A 22,150-nucleotide genomic window follows, 5' to 3' on the forward strand; every position below is an offset into this window, starting at 1 on the left:
GTGTGAGTGTGAGTCACAATGGTTACCTTGGAGGATAGAAAAGAGCATAAAATCCCCTGAAGCTGAAGTTTCGGGCAATTTTGAGTCTGCTGTGGATGCTGCACACCTGTCTATGCATGTTGTGGACAGAGCCCTCTAATATTAACCCCAGCTTACAGGTTTCTAAAGTAGGGTCTTGACAGTCTTCCTATTATAAGCTGTCTACTCTGATCCAGACTTGGTGGTGTAGCCCTGGAGTGCTAGTGCTCACGGCTAAGGCAGGAATCACAAACTGGAGAACAGTGTGGAAGGCATTTAAGTTTGAGGACAGCCTGGGCTACAGAGAAAGCCCTCTCAAAAACAAGCAAAACAAATTATCCATAGTTACACTGGTGGTTTTTGTTTTTCTTTTAATGTAGCAATTACAATTGTAGATAGTTTTTTTGTTTTGTTTTGAGGCAAGATCTCACTATTAATGGACCTTTTCTGGAATCCTCACTCCTGGTGCCTCAAGCCCATCAACACTGTGGGCCATGCCGCCATACCTGACACACACGTGGGCCATGCCGCCATACCTGACACACACATGGGCCATGCCGCCATACCTGACACACACGTGGGCCATGCCGCCATACCTGACACACACGTGGGCCATGCCGCCATACCTGACACACACGTGGGCCATGCCGCCATACCTGACACACAGCTGTTTTAATTTGTGTGTCCCAGCTCATTTCATGCTCCCAGAGACATTACTGGTATAACTATGACTTTGATTTTCCATTTTTCACTAGTCTTTAAGGTTTGTGCAAGATTGTTCTTCAGATTATGGGAAGGGAACATCAGAGTTTTTGTTCTGTCTGTAAAAGGGGAATTCACTTCTACTGACATTAGTGTGTGATGCAGTTTTCTGCTTTACCAATGAGTGGTGTCTCCTTAAGGGTCACTTGTTGTTGAATTTGTTCAGATCACAAAGGGTGTGAAGAGGAGAGCAGACACCACCACTCCGACCACTTCCACAGTTAGAGCAAGCAGCAAGTCTCCTCAGACGACCCGAGAAACGAAGTCAATGAGCATTTCGGTGAAAGAGAACATACTGAAGAGTGTTTTGCCAGACTCTCAGCAACAACACAGAGTTTTAAAAACAGTCAGAGTAACTGAACAATTGAAGTACTGCAGTGAGATTCTTAAAGAAATGCTGGCCAAGAAACACTTGCCGTACGCGTGGCCCTTCTATAGTCCTGTGGATGTTGATGCTCTGGGGCTCCACAACTACTATGACATTGTCACAAATCCCATGGATCTCGGAACTATTAAGGTAAAACACTGCCTGAGTGGGAAGAGCTTTCTTTTCTTTTCTTGATTGTAAAAGTATTTCATCATGGCAAAGAAAGCTAATCTAATGTCCAGAGAATTGTGAAGAAAAATTACATCACCAGAATTCTAGCACCTGAAGTGGATCGTTGGGATGTTAAACACATCTTTTCGTTTTTCCTGTGACCACCTCTATTTACAGGCCAGTGGAGAGCAAATTAGGTCCTCAGTCTTGCGCATCTCCTCAGCCCTGGTTCTCTTTAAAGCACAGTTTTGTTTCTTCATTTTTATCAATACAGTAAAGTTTGTCAACATGTTACTAAACTTTGTGTTTGCCCTCATTTCTCGTATTCTGCTGTCCCTCACATTAGTTCAGTTAGTGTCACTCTTTAAGAGTTCATAGATAGATGAATCATGAATGATTCCTCACCTGAATATAGAATTCTGAATGATAGCCATTTTCTCTCAGCACTTGGAGAACTTTCCAGCATCTATCTGCTGTCAAGCAATTTACCTTCCTTTGTATATAATTTGCCTTCCTCTCTTTAGCTGGCTTCTCATTTATCCATCTTGTACAGGAAATTAACCCTTTCGGTCTGAAGATCCATGCCATAAGTTTTTAACAGTTATGTCCTTAAAAGCACATTTTACCTTCTCACATATGCAAGCTCAGTCCCAAAGGTTAGAGAGGATGAGCTAGCAGTGGCACACACCTTTAATCCCAGTACTCAGGAGACAGGGACAGGTGGAACTCTGTGAATTCTAGGCCAACCTGGTCCACAGAGCAAGTTCCAGGACAGCTAGGACTCCTGAGAAACCCTTTCTTGAAAAATAAACAAAAAGAGGAATACTATCTTAAATACCGTACGTTGAAATAAATAGGAGTTTATAGTTGTAGGGTGTTTCAAGCGGAGAAGGTAACCTGTAGAATGGCTAGGTGGTAAAGCAAACAATTCAGAACAGTATCTTTGTATGAGCTTGTATGTATGGAGGATGTGAGGGAAACCTGAGTCTTAAGGAAAAGCACCCATTAAACATGAGTACTACCTCATGACTGAGCTGTGTACACACCAGTTAGAAGGCCATTAGAGGGATGTCAGCTTTACTGTATCTCTGAAATCATTTTCAGTTGTCACTGATATGATTGGTAGAAAATTATGTTCTCGGGGATGCAGAATGCCTCAGTGGCTAACAGCACATACTTCTCTTGTAAAGGACCTGGGTTCAGTTCCCAGCAACAACACAGTGGCTTACAGCTGTCTTCAACTGCAGTTTCAGAAGACCCAGTGCCTTCTGGCCTCAGTGGACACCAGGCATGCACATAGCGCACTGACATGCATACAAGGAAGACACCTATATACACAAAGTTTTAAAAGAAAATTAACCAGGTATGGTGGTGCACACCTTCAATCCTAACTCTCGGGAGGCAGAAGAAGGCAGATCTCTTAGTCCAAAGCCAAGCCTGGTCTACATAGTGAGTTCCAGGACATCCAGGGCTACATAGAGAAACCCTGTCTCAAACAAAAACAAAATAGTTACATCTATCCCAGGCTGTCTCATGATCCACCCTCCTCAGCCTTGTGAATGCTGGGACTACAGGCATGAGCCACTACACTCCTGGAACTAGCTCTTTGAGACCAGGCTGGCCTTGAACTCACAAGATCTGCCTGCCTCTGCCTCCCAAGTGCCAAGTGCAGGGATTAAAGGTGGGCGCGCCACCACCGCCTGGTGACCTTGCTGTTTTTTCATTTAAAATGAACCTTGAGTAATTCCCCAGTTCATGGCCTGTGTGTGCTCAATGGTGTCTAGGGTTTTCTTTCCAGCTTCTTCCTGTCTATAATATCAACTCTATATCCTACCCTCTTCATGCAGCAACCTGAACCTGGAACCCACATCCCTGTTACTCTTCTGTTTTTAACACCCTTGCTTTATTACTATAAAACTGGCCAGCCAAGACAGTCTGGAAGCACTGTCTAGAATGCCTCTTTCGTTCTCTTTTGCTGATTTCTTTTCTAAGTGTAAAATCTGAAAATAAAGCACAATGGTTGACATTTGTTAAATAAAAAGGTAAGTGTCCTTCTTCGTTTCCTCCCTCCCTCCCTCCTTCCATGTTAGCATATAAAGAAACGGGTTCCTTTGTTCATTTGTTGGAACAGGGTTTCATGTAGCTCAAGCTGACTTCAAACTTGCTGCATAACTGAGAAAGACCTTGAACTCCTGATCCTCCTGATTCTACCTCCAAGAGCTGAGTTTACACACATGTGTATCATTGGCTGTGACATTGTCATGCATGTACATCTTACACTTTGTTTGTGTCTGCCATCCTGTGCCGCCCCGGGCCTTCGGTTTGCTCTTTCTGCAGCCTCTCTAGAGAGGTTCTCTACTTTCCTATATACAGTATATGTATATACTGTGCATATACATACACATGAATGGACACAAATTTAAATCTGGATTCTTCGTGGAAGAGAAAACATGATGTTTGTCTTTCTGTCTTATTTCTCTTAATCTCCAGTTCTGTCCATTTTCCTACAAAGTTTACAACTTCCTTCCTCTTTAGAGTTGAGCACAGCTCCATTGTGGGTGCCACATTTTCACCAGTCACCCACGGATGGACATCTCAGGGGGGTCCACACCTTGTGTGTCATGCACAGAACAGCAACATCCATGACTTCACACGTGTCATTGGGGTGGGTGTGATGTAGAGACTTTTGTGGACTTACTCACATGCTGGTCATGGCCATGTTCTCTTGTTTTTTGAGGACACTCCATTCTGACATGGAGAGCGTATACCAATTTACATTTCCACAGCAATGTATAAGGCTCGCTACTTTGCTGCATCTCTCCCAGCGTGTGCTGTTTGTTTCCTTCTGACTGGGGTAAGATAAAAAAAATCCATGTAGTTTTATTTTTACTTCTCAGATGGATAAGGATATTGAACACTGTCAAATATTTATTGGCTATTTGGCTTTCTTCCCTTAAGAACTCTGCATTAGCTTCAGTAGTCTGTTTCGGGTGATGAGGGTTTTGTTGTGTGTGCATATGTGTGTGTGGGGAGACATTAGCTGTCTGTCCAGTGGCCTGATGTGTGGTCAGCCAGGGTTTTCTTTCATCTCACTGGGTATCTATTTCTTCACTCTGCAGACAATTTCCTCTGCTTCATAGAGCTTTCTGATACCACACAATGCAAACTACCGTTCTTGCTTCTCATGTATTGAGCTGTTGGGAGTACTTCTTTCAGAATGCATTTTATGGTGGGCCCCCCACCCCATGTGCTTGTGTACACACACACAGTTTCCTTCTCTGTAAATTCATTATTGGTGTGCTAGAAAAACTATTGGTTTTTTTATGTCACTTCTGTATCCTGCTGCATTGCTTACAGTATTTATGAGGCCTGAGGTTTCCGGTGAGTCTTTTGTTATTGTTGTTCTTAAATTGTATTTATGAATTAATACAAAACATTCCAGACCAATGTGTCTTAATCCTCCTCCTCCTCTTCATCCTGGTTAATCTGGAAGTAGCGCAGCTCATAGCTCTCTTTGCTGTTGGCGACAACACGCAGCCAGTCTCGGAGATTGTTCTTCTTCAGATATTTTTTGGTGAGATATTTCAAATACCTTTTGGAGAAAGGCACCTTGGCAGTGACAGTGATCTTGCTCTTGCTCCGTTCAATGGTCACAACCCCTCCGCCGAGATTCCTAGCTTTGCGTTCACCTTGATTCTCTCCTGGAGGAACTGCTCGAAATTAGCAGCGTCCATGATCCCATCTTCTACAGGGTGGGTGCAATCAAGGGTGAACTTCAAAACCTGCTTCTTTTTTTGCCCCCCTTCACCACAAGCTTTTTCACAGGCACCATGGCGGCATAGGAGGTAGAAAGGGAGGGGGCCTCCCGGTGAGTCTTGATGGGCTTATTTTAAGTAGAGGGCAATCTGGTCCTCCCTTCCCTACTGGTACCTATCTTGTTTTCTTCTGAGATTAAAGTGCGGTACTGAGTGTGAGTGAAAGGAGTGGTTCCCTTGTCTCCTTCCAGATTTGGGGATTCCTCTGTTCCCTGTGTAGTAGGAAGCTGGTTGTGGGTCATCCCCTCACGCTGTCTTCTTGGGTTTGACTGAGAGAATGGTGACCTTTGCCCAAGGCCATATGGACTCCTCCTCCTTTTCACTTTCTCTGGAGTCCCTGGCCTTCCTTCCCTCCAGGTCTGTGATTGACTTCTTTCCTTTGTTCCTCTGTTTTTGTGTCTTCCTTAAGGTCCTGATCATTTTTACTAGTAAACTTTTGAAATCTTCACACAGTGTCTTTGAACTCAGCAGCTAAGGAAAGGTACACTCTTTTTGGAGATGTCTTCTTGATGTCTACTGGTTTTGGGTGTTGTGATTTATACATCTGTTTGTTTGATATCTCGAGTTTAATTTGGTTTTTTTTTGTTTGTTTGTTTTGTTTTTTTTTGTCTTAGTGAACAGTCTGCCCTTTAGGGCTCAATTCCCCACAGCACCAGGACAGGAGAAAACAACTTTTAAACATGAGATTTAGAAGTGCAGTGAAAATTGATTAAAGATCACTAATATATCATTAATAGTCAGGAAATGGCAAAGCTAATGTAGAGTATGTTTAAAGTTAAAAACAATAATTAAATGTGAAAGTAGTAAATGAATGAGGCTATGGCAGGGGCAGAGAAAGAGGAGAAGTAAAAGCCAGGATGAAGGAAAGAGGAGAAAGTACATACTAGGGGAAAATTTTTTAAATGGAAAAAATTACTCAATAACAAGAAAATAAGTTATATAATGTGAATGGAATAGGAAATTAAGAACTTCAAGGTTTTTTTTTTTAATACATCAGATAAGATCAGGAAAAAGAGAAAAGGGACATCTAATTTTTTAAGTGACTTTTAAAAAGGTAATGAAATCACAGTATTATTTCTTAAAAATTAGAAAAACCATAGGGACAGATGGATGGCTAAGCAGGTAAACTTTCAGTCTGTCTCGAGAACCTGAGTTTGACTCCTGGGACACACACAGTAGAGGAGGAAACTGACTCCCACAGGCTGTCCTCTGGCCGCCACATGGGAGTCATGCATGCCGCGGTGAGCCAAAGGCAGAAGTGGTGGCTTCTTTCCTGACCATTGGAAACTGAGGTGGCTAACTGCAGGGACAGAGCAGCTGACTTTGTGACCTCTAATGGTCTCGTGTGTTGTGTCCATCAGAGCTGCCATCACCTCAGTATTTTCCTATCTGAAAACCAGTGATCTCCGTTGCCAACTGCACACTTTAGTCTGCACTGAGAAGGTTCTCCTACTCTCTGGAAACTCCTGGCCCATGGGTAGCTAGCGTCCTGGCCCGAAAGTTTCTTCCAAGCACACTGAAAGAAGGAAAAGCGACCAGTGCTGAGATCTGCAAGGGCATCTGTCCCTAGCTGGAGGGGTGTGGCTACAGACACAGATTTGCCCACTGGACCTCACGGCTGATCCACCCCTTGACCTTAGGCTCAGGGGTGTCAGTTCCAGTTGTATCAGTTGACAAGGTCTTCTCTGGACATGGCACTGCCAGGTCAAGTCTCTTGTCACACTCCTAGTGTATTGTACCCCTCTTGCCAGCAGCCATTCCTAGAGTTGTCTCCCACGTTAGAGCTACGACAGATTGAATTCAGGCTCTAATGAGATCTAGGCACAGCCCTCTGAACCATGGGACTTCTCCCACAGCAGACCCCTTCTGCCTAAAAGGTCATTCTCCCAGCAAGGGCCACAATTGGATTTGAGGCTTGTGAGATCCGTGGGTTTATCCCATGGATAGAACCACCAAGTATGTCTCACTGGGGCTGCCTGGCTTATCTTCTGGATGTAGCTTCTGCTTCCTCTCCGCTAACCAGGGAGCCATATTGCTGGGCCTGTGTTTGTCTTTGGCTTCTTTTTGCTGTGTTGCCCATCGGTTTCTCCATAGTTTTCAGCTGCCCTATTATCCTGTTTATGATTTTCAAAAGTTTTTCCTCTCTTTGGAATTAAGTCTAATTTTATTATCTTGACACTCTACCATCTTATCCAGAAGTTGAAAGTATTTTCTGTCATTTTTCTGCATTTCTCTTTATGTCTAAATTGCTTCATGTGAATTGACTTTACTTGCCTTGAATCCTTCTAATTTTTCTTTTATTAGGGGAAAATGGACAACCAAGAATATAAGGATGCACATGAATTTGCTGCAGATGTCAGATTAATGTTTATGAACTGCTACAAATACAACCCTCCAGATCATGAAGTCGTGGCAATGGCTAGAATGCTTCAGGTGAGCCTTTACTCACGGCGAATGCTCTGTGCTCTGAGCATGTCACAACAGGGACACCTCTGTCCTTAAATAGTACTAAACAATTTACAGAGGATGTATTCAACTGTAGAGGCTTAAAATTCCTGGAGTTACAACCTTTAGTGGCGCATTTTGAAATGAAGAAGCCGACTGCAGAAGAAACTGATGCTTCGTTAGTGAGAGAGAACAGTCAGCTCCTTGTAGAGTCGATTGAGCACCTGACTCGCTGTAGAAAAGGGCCCAGTCTTGTCATTGAAAGGTTGAATATTTACGATATGGCTTACCTAACTACCCAGCCCTTGAGCTGGTTCCCTTTGTAATATGAGAGATCAATACTGCTGAGAAATGGGGAGGAAATTTGCCAAGACAGACAGACAGACAGACAGACAGAAAGAAGTGTCATCTTGCATTTCTTCTGGTGTCTTAAAGAAGCCTGCCCCAGATATGCCAGTGTGTGTGCTTTTAAAATGTTCTAATTGTATTAAATCAGAAATGGAGAAAACCAAACCAGGTGGCACACGTCTACAATCCCAGCACTCTGGAGGTGGGCCGGAGGATTTCAAGTTCCAGCCTAGCTGGACATGGTGAAACTGTCTCAAAATAAACCAAAAAAAAAGTGAACAGGCTAATTTTCCATTATAGGATGTTTTTGAAATGCGTTTTGCCAAGATTCCTGACGAACCTGCTGAGAGCACGCACGCACGTCGCCTTACGACAAGCAGTGTGAAAGCCCTTGGCAGAGAGAGCAGCAGCGCGGCCTCCTCCGAGGACTGCTCTTCTGAAGACTCCGAGGACGAGCGAGTGCAGCACCTTGCCAAGCTTCAGGAACAGGTAGTGTTCCTGTGGTACCTGGGCTGCTGGTCCTGGACAGACGCACGTAGGTTTACAGCTGCTGTATTTAAGTCGCTCACTGTCTATAACTTTAGTTACTTCCTGGCACATTTGCCATCTCTAATATTTCCTACTAAAATATCTATATGCTATTCAATTCTAGAGCCACGTCCTTTTTCCTCCTCTTGGAAACTGTCTCATCTACCCTGGCTTGTAATGAACTTCTGATCCTTCTGCCTTCACCTCAAGTGCTGAAATTGTTGGTGTGTACCATGATGTCTGGGAATTTTTTACAATTCTATTTACATTCCTAGTCTGAGTGATTGATTCTTATTGAAATGTATTATAGCACAATGTGGGATCTTTTATAAATGAGACCATTTGCTACTTTCTATGATAAAACCAACCATGTTCTGAGATCCTATGAAGCGTAAATCTAATTAATCTTATCAATAAAAACCAGGAGTCAAAGATTGGGGTAAAACCTAAACGATCAGAGGATGAGAGGAGCAGCCACCAGGGACCTTCCTCTCCCATTCCTCCAGTCCAAAAGGCTGGGATCCTGTCTCCACCTTGCCTTGTCACTTCCTGTCTCCTCTCTGTACAGACCTCCAGATCTCTATGGTTAAATAGTGGCTAGCTCCGCCCTCCTATCTCCAGGCAAACTTTATTTGTCAGAACACAAACAAAATATCCCACAACACTCATGCCTAAAGACTGGGACTGGAGAGATGACTTAGCAGTTACAAGCACTGGCTGTTCTCCCAGAAGGCCTGAGTTCAATTTCTAGCATCTGGATCTGGCTAATCACAACCACCTGTAACTCCAGCTCCAAAGGGACCAATACCTTTGACCTTCACAGACACTTGTATATATGTGATCACACACACACACACACACACACACACACACACACAAATTATTAAAAAAAGAAACCTTTTGAAAGAAACCTTAACACCTTGAAATGCTAACTGTTCTTGGGCTGTGTTAACTTTATCACCATGCTATATCTGTCTGTCTGTCTATCTATAATGATAGCTTCAAATCTAGGAGCTTGCATGGGCAAGTGCTGTGTTATTGAGCTATGTTTTCAGTCCTCCTGGACCAGTTTTAGATGGTAAGAGTTTAGGTTGAGCATGAGATAATGTTTGAAGTTTTATACACACCCTTCAAATCGCTGGACTTGTAAAATGAAGCAAAATCCTGGAGGAAGCAGAACATGAGCTGACTTTCACAAAGGGGGATGGGATGACTTTGGAGTAGCATGTTTTTCTGGTGGCTTCAATGATCCATGAATGCCTAAAGGATTTTTTTTTTCCTTTCCCAGCTTAATGCTGTTCATCAGCAGCTACAAGTTCTGTCCCAAGTTCCATTACGTAAGCTAAAAAAAAAGAATGAGAAGTCTAGAAGGGCACCGAAAAGAAAAAAGGTTAATAACAGAGATGAAAATACAAAGAAAAAGCTTAAACTAATTAAACAAAAAGAAAGGCCCAAGAGCAAGTAAGTACGTTCAGCGGGAATTGATTTTGCCCGAAGGGTAGCTTGGTAATAGATTGCGCTTTTTTAGCCTATGCAAAACCCTGGTTTCCATCCCCCTACCTAGATTAGTTGATTAGGATGAAACAAATGTATAATTCTATTACAGTCAACCAAAAAAGAAGAAACCACCTTTGAAATCTGACGATGAAGACAACGCAAAGCCCATGAACTATGATGAGAAAAGGCAGTTGAGTCTGGATATAAACAAACTTCCTGGGGAAAAACTTGGGCGCATAGTTCATATAATACAGTCAAGGGAGCCTTCCCTGAGAAACTCCAACCCAGACGAGATCGAGATTGACTTTGAGACTCTGAAGACATCAACACTTAGAGAATTGGAGAAGTATGTCCTCGCCTGTCTACGGAAGCGGTCACTGAAGCCCCAAGGTAAACCATGCTCTCCCAGCCACGTCCAGTCCCTTCCCGACCCTTACTGCGAGGCCCCGCCCACTCCGCCCGGCCCCGCCCCGCCCTCTCTCACGGTCGCCCCCTCCCACAGCGAAGAAGGTCGTCCGCTCTAAGGAAGAGCTCCATTCCCAGAAAAAACTGGAGCTGGAGAGGCGGTTGCTGGACGTCAACAACCAGCTGAACTGTAGGAAACGGCAAACAAAACGTCCAGCAAAAGGTAGATGGCGGTTTCCCAGTGCCCGCCGGCAACCGCTGACTGGGGGTTAATGCTCCCTGTTTTGCAGCCGAGAAGCCGCAGCCCCCGCCCACGCCTCCGCCACAGCCCGGGCTGGGGAGCGGGTCCCGCCTGAGTGACAGCAGCAGCAGCTGCGGCAGCAGCAGCAGCGACAGCAACAGCTCGGGCTCCGCGAGCAGCAGCAGCGACTCGAGCTCCTCCGACAGCAGCGACTCGGAACCAGGTTAGCTGGCCCCAGGCGCCCGCCGGTGGGGGGAGTGGCCTTCCCATAGAGTCAGCGGGACCCTGCTTGGGAGGAGGACCTGTGCTTGGGTGCCGTGATCCTTATTAAAACGCGTTACTCTTTCCTTAAAAGAGATACTGTATGAAAGGCATATAGGAGGTGACTTGCAGGTCTGACACGTCAAAAGAAGCTTACTCCCGGCAGGGCGCTACCTAGGAAATATACTGGGTTTAAAGAAGGGAGTGTTGCTTTAAGCACTTTTGAGATTCTGGGAACTTTATTTGGAAAACCTCAGTGCACTTCGGGGCACTCCAGAGTTGTAAGGTATGTCCTATTTGGACACCGCTTTCTGAGTTGAACTGTCGTTTTGAATTAAGCCACTCATCTCAATATTTGTGGGGCATATATTTCACTTTATCTGTTTCTTAACTATAGAGTATCATCTTTCATCTATAGGAAAGTAAATTCTCTTGTACAAGGTGCCAGTTGTGTTGAACCAGGTCGCTCGTGCTTCGTTTGTTTTCCATTACTAGTTCCGTAGCTGGCATGTGGTCACTGCCCACTACCATGATGCTGGCTTGGCAATGCTGATGTATTTTAACCGAACAGCAAATGCAGGATTCAGGGCACTTTCTTCCCTAAAATTTGCTTTATTGTAAATAAGATTTTTTGGTGTTGAGGTTCATTCCTCCTTTTTAATTGAAAAGAACTCTTCAGAAACTCCAGCTAGAGGGCGTTCTTTCTGTGTAGTCCACAGTCAGATTCTGCTGGCTCGCAGTAACTCTGTCTTCCTTTGGTTTTGTTTCGTTTGTTTTTCTGTGGCGCTAATTACTGCATCTGGTTTTCACGTTTCTGAGTACGTAGTGATGAACAAAAAATTTGTAAAATTCAAAAAGAAGTTTTACTTTGGTTAGAATTTGTCATTCTGATACATTTTAAAAATCACTTAGAGCTCTTTTATTATGAGGTATTTCTTATATTTGACTTCTAAGCATAAAACAATATTGGAAAAAATCCAAGTTGCATTTAGTATTTTAAATTGTAACAATTTACAATTGTAATTTCATTGAATAAAGCATTTGTGACCTAATAAGTTACAGCACTTTGTCTTTGTCTTTTATTTGTAGGATAAAACTATTATTCTATTAGTTTGAATTATTTAACTTTTAAAATTCAATAAATGCTTTGTGTGTTAGAAAAAATACCATATAATAATTTTTCGATGTAGGTACTTTAATAGTTAGAATACTTTCTTTTTTTCCTTTTTAGTTTTATTTTTTGGTCCAACTCACTATGTAGCCTGATCTTGCTTTGTAGACCAGATTGGACTTGAACTCAGCAATCTTTCTGCATCTGTCTCCCAAATGCTGCGATTGCAGGTGTGCTGTACCATACCCACTCTTCATAGAATTTTCTAGTATGTACTTGAAGAGAAAATGTATCACTAGTTATATGTTCTTTAAATGGTGTGATATCTATTTTCTAACTTTAACAGAATAGCTCATTCTCAGAATTCTAATCTTAAAACATTGCTAAATTTGTATTTTATGACCAGCATTCGTGGTTGCTGTCATGTTTCTCAGAGAGCTTTTGTTTTGTTCTGTGGTGTAGGAAGCCAGGCCAGTTGTGCTTGTGTATAAGCTCTGTCCTCACCGAGTTTCCTGGGTCGCTCTGGAACTCGCTCTGTAGCCCAGGCCATTCTTGAACTTGCAGTAAATTTTGTAAAATGGGACAGAATTTTTGCTCTGGTTAGAATTTGTCATTCTGATAGATTTTTAAATCATTTAGAGCTTCTGTTCAGAAGTATTTCTTATATTTGACTCCTAAGCATAAAATAATACTTTAAAAAATCCAGGTTGCTTTTATGACCCCAAGTAGTGAAGTCATAGATCTGCACTCATAGACTGACTCAGAAACTGTTTTAAAATGTACATTTTAAAAATAAAAATAGCCAATTCTCTCCCTGCCTCTGGTCCTAGAGATCGACAGTCTCTCTGATGTAGCAGGCAAGCAGTTTAAACACTGAGCTGTATATAAACCTCAGACCACCTAATGAATCTGTGACTTGTTACACTGAGACCCGTTTCTGCTCAGTGGGTGCTGTAAATTGTTTCTTGCTGTTGCTTGAGATGGAATCTCACTGTGTAGCCCAGGCTAGACTCAAACTCTCGTTATTCCTCTTGCAGCCTATCTACTTTTTGGGGGAAACCCTGTTTAACTGTATGGTAGATTATGAGTAATTTTCTTTGTAAAGGGGTGAAAAGCACAGCTGTCCTTGCACATGGCAGTCTTAGCTCTGATGACAAACATGTTGCCAACCTCCACTGTTTGGTCGAAATGGGTTATTTAACCCCCAAAAGGTGAAAATCCGGTGTATTAACAAAGACATGTAATAAGAGTGGAGCTAGGCATAGTCGCACTTCCGTGTAACCCCAGCATTGAGGAAGCTGAGGAGGGAGTGCTATGAGCTTAAGACCAGCATGGACGAGTAATGATACTTTGTCTCAAAAAAATTACACTGCAAGGATCAGTAAGATTTTCTGTGATTTGTTTAGAATGGATACAGTGTACTGTGGTGATCTCAAGAGTCTAGGTAACAGAAGCAGTTTTTCTGGAAGCTTTGGTGACTTATATACTTTATTATTAAGCTAATCCTTATTTTTAATTTGTTTTAATACTTGTCATACTGCATTTGTTAAAATTTTCTTAGCATATGTTAATTATATTTAATAATGGGTTCATTATGACATTTTCATACACGCATATATTTTGATTACACTCAACCACCTTCTGTGTCTCCCCCTCCCACTCCTGCTCATCCCCTTCCTCTCTCCCCAATTGTCCCTTCTGTGTGTGTCTGAGTATATATGTACATGTGTGTGCGCACAAGTGAGTGTGTGTTCAAGTGTGTGTCCATCCCATTGAGTGTCATTAAGGGTGAAACTTTACCCTCAAAAGAAAAAAAGGCATGAATCCTTCACTGGTGGTTACCCATTGGGGTAGCTGTCTCTTCCAGTAAAAGGTGGGGCCTCACAGCTCCTTCCCCTTCCACAGCAGGGGATCACTGGCTCCATCCTGTGGCAGTTTCCCCCTGTGTTATTTCAGCCACTTGACTCTAGGCAATTTTGTTTCCTTTAGTTACAATGCTTTACAGCTTGAAGTGTCTGGGCAGACTCAGATTTCCCTTCTGATTCCTCGCCTTCTGTTCCTGTTGTGTTATGGGTTGGTTCTGCTATAGTGGTGCGCTGCTTAGGTGTGGCAGACATTTTAAAAGTAATGACCTAGTTAGGGTTTCTGTTGCTGTGATGAAACACCGTGACAAAAAGAAGTTGGGTAGGAAAGGGTTTATTTGGCTTACACTTCTATATCGCTGTTCACTATTGAAGAAAGTCAGGACAGGAACTCAAGTAGGACAGGAATCTGGAGGCAGGAGCTGATGCAGGGGCCGTGGAGGGCACACTTTACTGGCTTGCTTGCCATAACTTATTCAGCCTTCTTACAGAACCTAGGACCATCAGCCCAGGGGTAGCCCCACCCATAATGGCCTGGATCCTCCCCATCAATTCTGATTAAGAAAATGCTTCACAGGCCTGCCTACAGCCTGATTGGATAGAAACATTTTCTCAGTTGCGGCTCTCTCCTTGCCAGCCAGCATCTCTGACCCTAGTCAGCTTGATACACAAGCACATCACTGTTCAGCCACAACCTTCCTTTCTTGTTCATCCCCAAGATCTTGCATTGATATGAACATCACAATATAAAATATTCCAAATTTTAAAGGGTCCACAGTGTTTAAAAATTCAAATGTTTAAAAGTTTAGTCTCTTATCCAAACTTTCTTTTAAAATCCAGTCTTTGTAAAACTTTTCAAAAGTTTAAAGTCTCAACTGTGGGTTCCTGTAAAATAAAAAATAACTTCTCACAACTCCAGCTGTGTATTAACACAATGTATGGTGTCTCAGATCCACTAGTGACCTTCTGGGCTCCTCCAAAGGGCTGGGCGCACTTCTCTGGCTCCACCCCGCACTTCTCTGGCTCCACCCGCTCAGCACACAGCTTGTCCTCTAGACCCAGGATGCTCCACTCCACTGCTGCTGTTCTAGGTGGCCACACCATGGTGCTGGCATCTCCAAAATGCTGGGGTCCCTGCTGCAGCTGGATTGCACTTTCACCAACAGCCTCTCCTCTTTATGGTGCCAGGCCTCGACTTCTCAGCAATGGCCCTTCAGTTCTAGGGCTTCCGCTGCAGCTTGAGCTACACCTTCCAAATGGCTTCCTCTGGCCTCTCAGAGCCAAGCCTCAGCTGCTCCCCATGATCCCTTCATGCCTTCAGAACCAGTACCATTTGGGTGACTCTTGACTAATTTGACTGCCAGCACAAGAGACAACCTTGACCACCTCTGGAGCACAGCTTGTGGTGCTGACTCCAAGGAAATACTCTTCAGAAAACGTTACCTCGGTAATGCTGGTCTCTTCTTATTCACTGCTAATTTCTTAGCCCCAACTGACCAGCATCAGTTGTTCCAGTAAAGCAAAAATTTACTTCAGTGGTTCTGGTCTCTTGCTAACCACAGCTGTTTCTTCAGCCCCGGTTAGCCAGAACCACATATTCCCGACTCAATACCAAATGACCCTCATCACATCGTTAAGGGGCTCTCAAACCTCCCTTGGAGACTTGACAAGCCAGGTCTCCGTCGTCTGCACTGCTCTCGGCAATCTTGTCTTCCATGCTCCACACAACAGCTCAGCAAGCTTTAAGCATTCAGAGGCTTTTCTTACCCAAAATCCCATGTCATTTTTCATCATGGAAGAAAGTTGGGGCAGAAACTCAGGCAGGGTAGGAACCTGGAGGCAGGAGCTGATGCAGAGCCCTTGGAAAGGTGCTGCTTACCTTCTTGCTCCCCGTGGTTTATAGAATCAGGACCACCTGCCCAGGGATGATACCACACGCAGCAGGCTGGGCCCTCCCCATCAATCTCTCATTAAGAAAATGCTCTGCAGGCCTGCAGCACAGTCTTAGGAGGGCATTTCTCAGCGGAGGCTCCCTCCTCTCAGGTGACTGTAGCTTGGGTCAAATTAACAAGACTAGCCAGCATAGGCGATACTACTAAAACTTCATGAGTGTTATAAGGCGCGCTAAGGCTGTTTGTTCTGAATCACCCAAAGAGCCCATTATTTGTACATTTTTAATAACATACTCATTTTTTACCTGGTTAAACAGGACTAATTATACAGTAGGATACAGATTTCCAAGGAATGTCTTGTTGAAACATCTAGGAGATTGAGTTAACTATCATTTCAAGCAAGATATTAAATCTGTTTCAAGATTTGCTAAAGATTTGTTCAAGAGTTGCTAAAGACATCCTAAATCCTTCTAAAATGAGGATGAGACCCTGTAGACCAGAGGTACTTAGTTGTTCATTACAATGTGGTCGGATCATTTGCATTTTCTTTTTGGCTGAAATCAACAACTGCAAACACTCATGTACAGATAAATCAAGGACATTTAAATTTATTTTTCATACCGGTCACTATATCAAGTGTCAGATTCAATATGTAGAAGACGCTTGAAAATGAAGCTGACTCCGCACAGCCTGTGTTAGCTGCACTGGCACTCACAGGAACCGCTAGAACAATTTGGAAACTCAGCGAGCGGATGTGGCACATGGAGAACATATAACCAGTTCCTTTATCCTGTGACTTAATCCAGGTATCGAGAAGAGCCCTATGGCTCAGCTCACTGACCGCAGTACTTCAGCCAGTCAGGTAGTGAAGGCAGAAGCATCAGACTCTCAGGGCTCCAGGACAGCCCCAGCTGCTTGAGACTCTGGCTCAACAGTTAAACAAAAACAAATAAAATAAATAATAAAAAATAAAAATAAATAAAAATAATAAAATAAATAAAATACTAGTGCTTCTGTTTGGAACCTTATAGGAAACGATCTGAGAAACTACATAAGTGTAAGCTCAGACACTTAGTGTAAAGTAGAGTATTTGAAGATGTTTAATGTGTTTGATGTACAGGTAACCAAAGCATCTCCATAGTAATCATCAGCTCTGTCTTTTGTCAGTGGTTTCTAAGTAGGAATGAAGTAACTTATCACTTCACTGTCATCGAGGTTTTCTGCAGAAGCACAGAGAATGTGATCAAGTTTCTTTCAATTAAAGTCTTTTGATTGAAAGGATTAGAAGGGTATAAAAAGATAAAAGCCAAAGCTCCAGGCTTAATACAATAAAAATAAAATAAATAAAAACAGGTTCATACACTGAGGTATGTATTGAAGTTGGACCTTGCAATAATCATTTCTGTCCTGTGCATTTTTTTATTTTTTTCTACACAGCTAGATCTTCCTGGATAAATACATTATTTGTAATAGTACGTCTCAGCTTGGCAGTGTGAGAATGACTTTTTCTAATACTGTGTCTGAGTCTGAGGTGGGATAGACAAGGGAAACAGGTATGCATAGTCTTAATGTACCAGGGGCTGGGGTGGTTTGCAGTTTAGAGCCATGGTTCCAGAGGAACCCACGTGTGGCTCACAACACTATGTAAATTAACTGGATAGTCATCCACATGAAATAATTAAATCCTAGGGCTTCAAAGGGCTATCTGTCGTGTTTGAGAATAACTATAGTTGTCTGGTCTTTGTGGCTTTCCGTTTTCTAACTCAACTTGAAAGACTCAGTGTAAAAGGGGCAAGGTTTTATGACTGGTTTGTTTTCAATGTTAAAGAAAACTCCAAATACTGCAAGGAAAATAGCCGAAGGCTCTTAGTGCAGGACCAGTTGTCAGGGTTTGTATACCACTAGAATGTTGTCTTGGCAATGCCTTTGGGTAAATCCTCCCACACCTCAGGACCTGCTGTCTCTGTAGAACAAGACGGAGCTACCGCAGTGAGTTTAGTCATTTCCATGGACTGTTAGAATGGAACATGGTTTCTCTAATCTCATAAGTTTGGTAATTATTTCTTGTGTGTGTGACATCATATTCTGGTTTTGCCTTGTGATTTTGAGTTTGTATTCAACCTATTGGGGTTTTATTTCAAACCAGCTTGCTGGTGATGTTTGTTGTCTCTGCAGCACAGGCCTCAATGCTTTTATAGGGAAACAGGTACTGAATAAACCTGCTAACCAACTCTGCCAATCCAGCTATTTTATTTTAGCTGTAGTAAGTTGTCTGTGTAGTTTAGAATAAGAACTTTATAATCAAAAATTTAAGTTTTTGAGAGCTATTAAATTCAAACACAACATACATCATATGCATTTGACTTGTGGTTCATGTACATTACTCAATGAGAGTTTCTTAATGTAGGTATGCGTTATTGTTTAGAGGCCCCAGAGAATTTTTTTGCTAATAGATACATGATCATAATTGTTGTCAACTTAGTTGGTGTTTCCCAAATCTGGTAGATTGTTATTACTCATTGAAATATATTGTTAAGCTTAATAGCCAAAACATGCATATGTGCACTTATATTCACTGTGTTCCTGGGGGGCAGTTACTTAAGATTAGGATAAGAAGCACAGCCCTGAGCTGTAGGCGCTCATTTTTCACCTGCTTGTATTCTGTACAGCATTGAAATATCAAAAATGCTATAGTATAGTGTTAAAAATACCATATGTACTAGATAATTTTAAAATATCTAGTTAGTGTCTCCAGATCTTGAGGTACTAATTTTTATAAGCCTAAATGTTAGTTTTTCATGCCATAAAACTAAGGAGATGTTCATCAGCTTTTCTTAGCAGGACACCAGTGTGGTCTGTCATGTTCTTATTCCCGAAGGTGTCTACATTGTAGGACATTGTAGTTTAGGTGCATGATTGAGTAGCTAAGATTAATAGATATGTGTTGTTATAACATTATATTAATGAATATAATATATTCATTATATTAATGAAATGTGTTTTTGTTTTTTGTTCAAAGCTGAAACTGTAGTTTCTTTAAGTGTGAAGGATCTTGGATCTCTCTCTCCTCAGTGTGTTCAGTGTCTCCCAGTCACCCTCTACCCAATCCCAACACTAAAATCAACCTTGGCTGAGTGATACTAGCTCGTGTCATTTTGAATACTTGAATTATTTAAATTAAAGCACAGCTTTTAGTGCTCTTTAGCAATTTTAACAGTGTCCAGCACAAATATTTTAAGAGAGGAAAAAACAGTAACACGTCCAGTGGAAACTGACGGCATCTCAGGGGGCAGAAGGTAATTACTACATTAGAGTGTTGTAAGTGTTGACCAGCCTTGGCACCCTTGGGCTTGAACCAGATACCCTTCAGGTGGTTAATGACGACTGGCTTGGAGCAATGAATGATTACCAACCAGTCTGCCACTTCACCATGTGGCAGAGGCTGTGCCGGAGAGGATATGGCACCACACTTGGTTGTACAATAATAGAATGGAACCTTGTCTCACCATGACAGGCAGAAAGGGCTGAACAGACATTTCTAGGGGAACGGAGGCCCTGTGAAACCCATTGCTTCCCTGGGGGGCTATAGGTGATAAAGGACTCAACCTAGGAAGCATGAACACAGCCCTGGATACCACCACAAGCATCATACAAACCAGGTGTGATGATATACCCTGCTGTCCTAATACTTAGGAGGTGGAGGCAGGAGGATGAGCAATTCAAGGTCATTCTCAGCTATAGACAACTCAACTCATTTGTTTGTATCTAGTAGAAACTGCCAAGTAGTTTTCAGATGGAGGGTTGATAATTAGGTGGATCCTAGTCTAGCAAGGGTATCAGATATGTCATTTAATAAGTTTATCCTGTACATCCTCACAGACAATAAGTAACTCTTTGTTTCTCTTGGTGTGTTCTCAATGACTTAACATAAGCTCTGGATAGCTACACTGTGGCCCCTTAGTTGGTGTAATTGGTACTGTTGTCTGAAAACTTGGGCTCTGTTTTGTAACTTTCTTTTTAAATTCTCACTGAAGTTCCTTATAGTGAAAGAGCACACTTAGTTTTTTCCTGAATGTAATCCAAAGTGGAATTTTTGAATAGGTATTTATTCCATAATGAACAATAAAGATTGGGGGAAATATCTTTTCCCATTCAAACTAAATTGGCCTAGTTTAAATAGGGCAAAATCTGCGGTTGTAAGAATTTCTTGGTATGAGAGATTAGTATTAAAGGCAATCTTTTGAAATGAGCCTTTTCTTTGTTTTCTTATGAGCCCCAAAAGTTTTATTTAACTTCTTTCCTTGAAAAACATTACAAAAATATATTTGATATATGCATGCATCTTAGAACAATTTAATTAATAACATTAACTTACCTGCCAGTACATATTTTCTGTGTTGAAAATACTTAAAATCTACTATGTTAGCATTTTTTAATATGCAACTTGTTATCAGCCATAGTCACTTTATAACAGAGCTCCTGAACCTGGTCTTCTGTCCACCTGAGAACTTGTGCCTTTTGATTGACGCCCTGTGACCAGGGAGTTGGGTCCCTTTGACTGACGCCCTGTGACCAGGGAGTTGGGTCCCTTTGGCAAGTTGTCAGTGTCAGACTTCTTCATTTCTAATATGGAAAAGTTGTACTTGGTAGGGTTTTTTTTTAAGCTTATAAATGTTGAAATAATTGTCTATATAAATTTTCAGAAATATTTCCTAAATTTACTGACACAAAACAGAATGATTTGCCTCCGAAAGAGAATATAAAGGTAAGCTGAGTCTTTTAACGCCAACGTTGGAAACAGTGTAGTCCTGTAACTGTGGGTGTAGTAGTAACTTCCTTTAGAACTTGGCAGGGGGGGGGGGAGAGGCAGTACTGGGCATGCTTGTGCCCATAAATGGTGTCACCATTGAGGAAGCTGAGGAAGGAGGACCAAAGGTTTCAGCTAGCCTGCGTTGTATAGCAAAAGATTCAAAAAGAAAAAAATAAATCATGTTTTTACATTTTAAAAGTCACTTTTTAAAATTTTATTGATATTTATTGAGCTCTACATTTTTCGCTGCTCCCCTCCCTTCAACTGTCTCCCAAGTTCCCCATGCGCTCAATTTACTCAGGAGATCTTGTCTTTTTCTACTTCCCATGTAGATTAGATCTATGTATGTGTCTCTTAGGGTCCTCATTGTTGTCTAGGTTCTCTGGGATTGTGATTTGTAGGCTGGTTTTCCTTGCTTTATGTTTAAAAACCACCTATGAGTGAGTACATGTGATAACTGTCATTACCTCACTCAAAATGATGTTTTCTAGCTCCATCCATTTGTCTGCAAAATTCAAGATGTCATTTTTTTCTGCTGTGTAGTACTCCATTGTGTAAATGTACCACATTTTTCTTATCCATTTGGTCAAGGGGCATTTAGGTTGTTTCCAGGTTCTGGATATGACAAACAAAGCTGCTATGAACATAATTGAGCACATGTCCTTGTGGCATGATTGAGCATCCTTTGGATACATTCCCAAAAGTGGTTTTATTGACATCCAAAATGGCTATACCAGCTTGCACTCCCACCAGCAATGCAGAAGTGTTCCCTTTTCCCCACAACCTCTCCAGCATAAGTTGTCATTAGTGTTTTTTTATCTTGGCCATTCTTACAGGTGTAAGATGGAATCTCAGAGTTGTTTTGATTTGCATTTCTCTGATGACTAAGAATGTTGAGCATTTCCTTACGTGTCTTTCAGCCATTTTAGAACCCTCTGTTGAAAGTTCTCTGTTTAGGTCTGTACTTTATTTTTTTATTGGCTTATTTGTTCTTTTGATGACCAATTTCTTGAGTTCTTTGTATATTTTGAAGATCATACCTCTTTCTGATGTAGGGTTGGTAAAGATCTTTTCCCATTCTGTAGGCTGTCATTTTGTCTTGTTGACCATGTCCTTTGCTTTACAGAAGCTTTTCAGTTTTAGAAGGTCCCATTTATTGTTTCTTTCAGTGTCTTATTACTGGGGTTATATTTAGGAAGTTGTCTCCTGTGCCAATGCTTTCAAGTGTACTTCCTACTTTCTCTTCTATGAGATTCAGTATGGCTGGCTTTACGTTGAGGTCTTTGATACATTTGGACTTGAGTTTTGTGCATGGTGATAGATATGGACCTATATTCATTCTTCTACATGTTGATATCCAGTTATGCCAGCACCATTTGTTAAATATGCTTTCTTTTTTCCATTTGATATTTTTTGTTTCTTTATCGAAGATCAGGTGTTTGAAGGTGTGTGGATTAATATCCGGATCTTTTATTCAGTTCCATTGGTCCTCCTGTCTGTTCTTATGCCAATACCAGGCTGTTTTCAGTACTGTAGCTCTGTAGTAGAGTTTGAAGTCAGGGATTGTGATGCCTCCAGAAGTTCTTTTATTGTACAGGATTGTTTTGGCTATCCTGG

General features: G+C 42.0%; 1 protein-coding gene and 1 pseudogene across 1 annotated transcript in view; one reads left to right on the forward strand and one right to left on the reverse strand.

Annotated features, from left to right (window-relative positions):
* Brdt (bromodomain testis associated) overlaps positions 1–22,150 on the forward strand; it is a 51,017-nt gene that overhangs the window by 15,923 nt on the left and 12,944 nt on the right. The window contains exons 6-13 of the mRNA XM_026785174.1: positions 947–1,297; positions 7,438–7,566; positions 8,227–8,415; positions 9,743–9,915; positions 10,061–10,341; positions 10,454–10,579; positions 10,647–10,820; positions 20,427–20,488. Of these exons, the coding sequence (XP_026640975.1) occupies positions 947–1,297; positions 7,438–7,566; positions 8,227–8,415; positions 9,743–9,915; positions 10,061–10,341; positions 10,454–10,579; positions 10,647–10,820; positions 20,427–20,488 (1,485 nt within the window). The remainder of the gene's footprint in view (positions 1–946; positions 1,298–7,437; positions 7,567–8,226; positions 8,416–9,742; positions 9,916–10,060; positions 10,342–10,453; positions 10,580–10,646; positions 10,821–20,426; positions 20,489–22,150) is intronic.
* On the reverse strand, positions 4,772–5,150 carry LOC101999903 (annotated as a pseudogene).

This window comes from Microtus ochrogaster, linkage group LG1, assembly GCF_000317375.1.
Source record: "Microtus ochrogaster isolate Prairie Vole_2 linkage group LG1, MicOch1.0, whole genome shotgun sequence".
Lineage (NCBI taxonomy): Eukaryota > Metazoa > Chordata > Mammalia > Rodentia > Cricetidae > Microtus > Microtus ochrogaster.